The 1,533-nt window shown below is 40.9% G+C and overlaps 1 protein-coding gene across 1 annotated transcript; it reads right to left on the reverse strand.

Moving 5' to 3' along the window:
- Positions 1-420: 420 nt before the first annotated feature.
- Positions 421-1,011, reverse strand: LOC107736427 (abl interactor 1-like; the record flags this gene model as incomplete). Its single annotated transcript, XM_016547839.1, has 2 exons — positions 421-649; positions 914-1,011. Coding segments are annotated over 2 exons (327 nt in total), but the record flags the coding sequence as incomplete, so codon positions are not given.
- Between the last annotated feature and the right edge of the window lie 522 nt (positions 1,012-1,533).

A 1,533-nucleotide genomic window follows, 5' to 3' on the forward strand; every position in this document is an offset into this window, starting at 1 on the left:
AAAAAAAAAAACATTCATTTCGCCCGAACCAGACATCACTCTGGATCGTTTGCCTGAGGCTACAGATAATAATGTTATAAATAATGTTCAGTTTCTTGCACAAACTGATTGTTTCGCTTCATAAGACCTTAATATATTGTCGGGAGTCACGGGGATTAATTTTTTGTGGCCTGATATGCTTTTTTTTGACTCTCAGTAAGACAGTAGCTGCTGAATTGCATTTTATGAATTACCAAGAACCACGGTTTCAGCTAAAAATCTGCTTTATTGTTCTACTAAAGAAAAAAACACCTACATCTTGAATGGCCTGAGGGTGAGTAAATGAACAGTAAAATTTCATTGGATGAACATCATGATTGGATGAACTATCCCTTTAGTTGTCAAAGTACTTTTTAGGGTCACTAAATATCTCTCCCTAACTTGGAACTGAACTCACTTGTGTTCTGGGGGTATGTGGGACCCCCGTTCAGGTGGGGTTGAGGCACAGAGAACTGGGAGGAGCCGGCAGGGGCGCGCCGGTAGGTGCCGGTGGCTGACACCATAGAGGCAGAGGAAGAAGTGGTGGAGGAATTGTGTCTGGAGATCTGCCGGGAGATTGTTCCAAACTGAGACATCGGGATTGGGCCCAAACCTGGACCTTGAGGAACTACTGCAGACAGGACAGAGGAAAAGGACAGTCACAGAAGATAAGTACAAAAAAATAGATGACTCAATCAGGGGTGGGAGGAATGACCAAAATAACCCCTTTCAAAACTAGCATGGCCACTTGGGCTGGGCGATATGCCCAAAAATATTATCACAATATTTTTTTCCATATTGATTATCAATGTTATCGACATAAATTTGATCATCTTGATATGATGTTGTTCATCGCCCAGCGCTAATGGCCACTGTGAAAAATGTTAGCTGTCACCTGGTGCCATACTGGGAGGTGAGGGTGTTGGCACAGCCAGAGGGATTCCCATACTATTACTGCTGTTCTCTCGCCCGCCGCTGCCCCCACTACTGCCACTGAGACAAAGAAAGACAATAGAGTTACAGAGAGCTATTAAACCAACAAGCATGCATTGTCATAAATTCACAAAGTGGCATCCATTTCTCAGCCCATCAATAAAGTAATTTATGGCACTATCAAAACCTTTTATAACTTGAACCTGGAGAATAAATGTGATAAACCAAAGGTTACTGTTATTTTCAACCTTATTCACCTTCAGTTTTCCTCAGTGAGTATAACAAGCCTGCTGGGAAAGCAATGACAGAAGTGAATCAAGTTTATGAGCAAAGAGAAGAAGACCTCCAGATTTATACTACAGCACCATAGAACTTAAAAAATGACCAATAAATAAGGGTAAGTGAATGGCATAACTTCACTGACACATCAGTGTTTTGAGAAAGGAAAAGGAAATAAAGATGGAGATTATGAGAGTTTAAGGATGTTCCAAAGTTGCACCAACATAAATCTTTTTTAAAGGTTAGAAACACACAGAAGCTCATTTCTGGGCCTTTATTTCTCCTAATCGTGACTTTATATCT

The sequence above is a fragment of the Sinocyclocheilus rhinocerous genome, unplaced genomic scaffold, assembly GCF_001515625.1.
Source record: "Sinocyclocheilus rhinocerous isolate Xijiao unplaced genomic scaffold, SAMN03320098_v1.1 C36691034, whole genome shotgun sequence".
NCBI lineage: Eukaryota > Metazoa > Chordata > Actinopteri > Cypriniformes > Cyprinidae > Sinocyclocheilus > Sinocyclocheilus rhinocerous.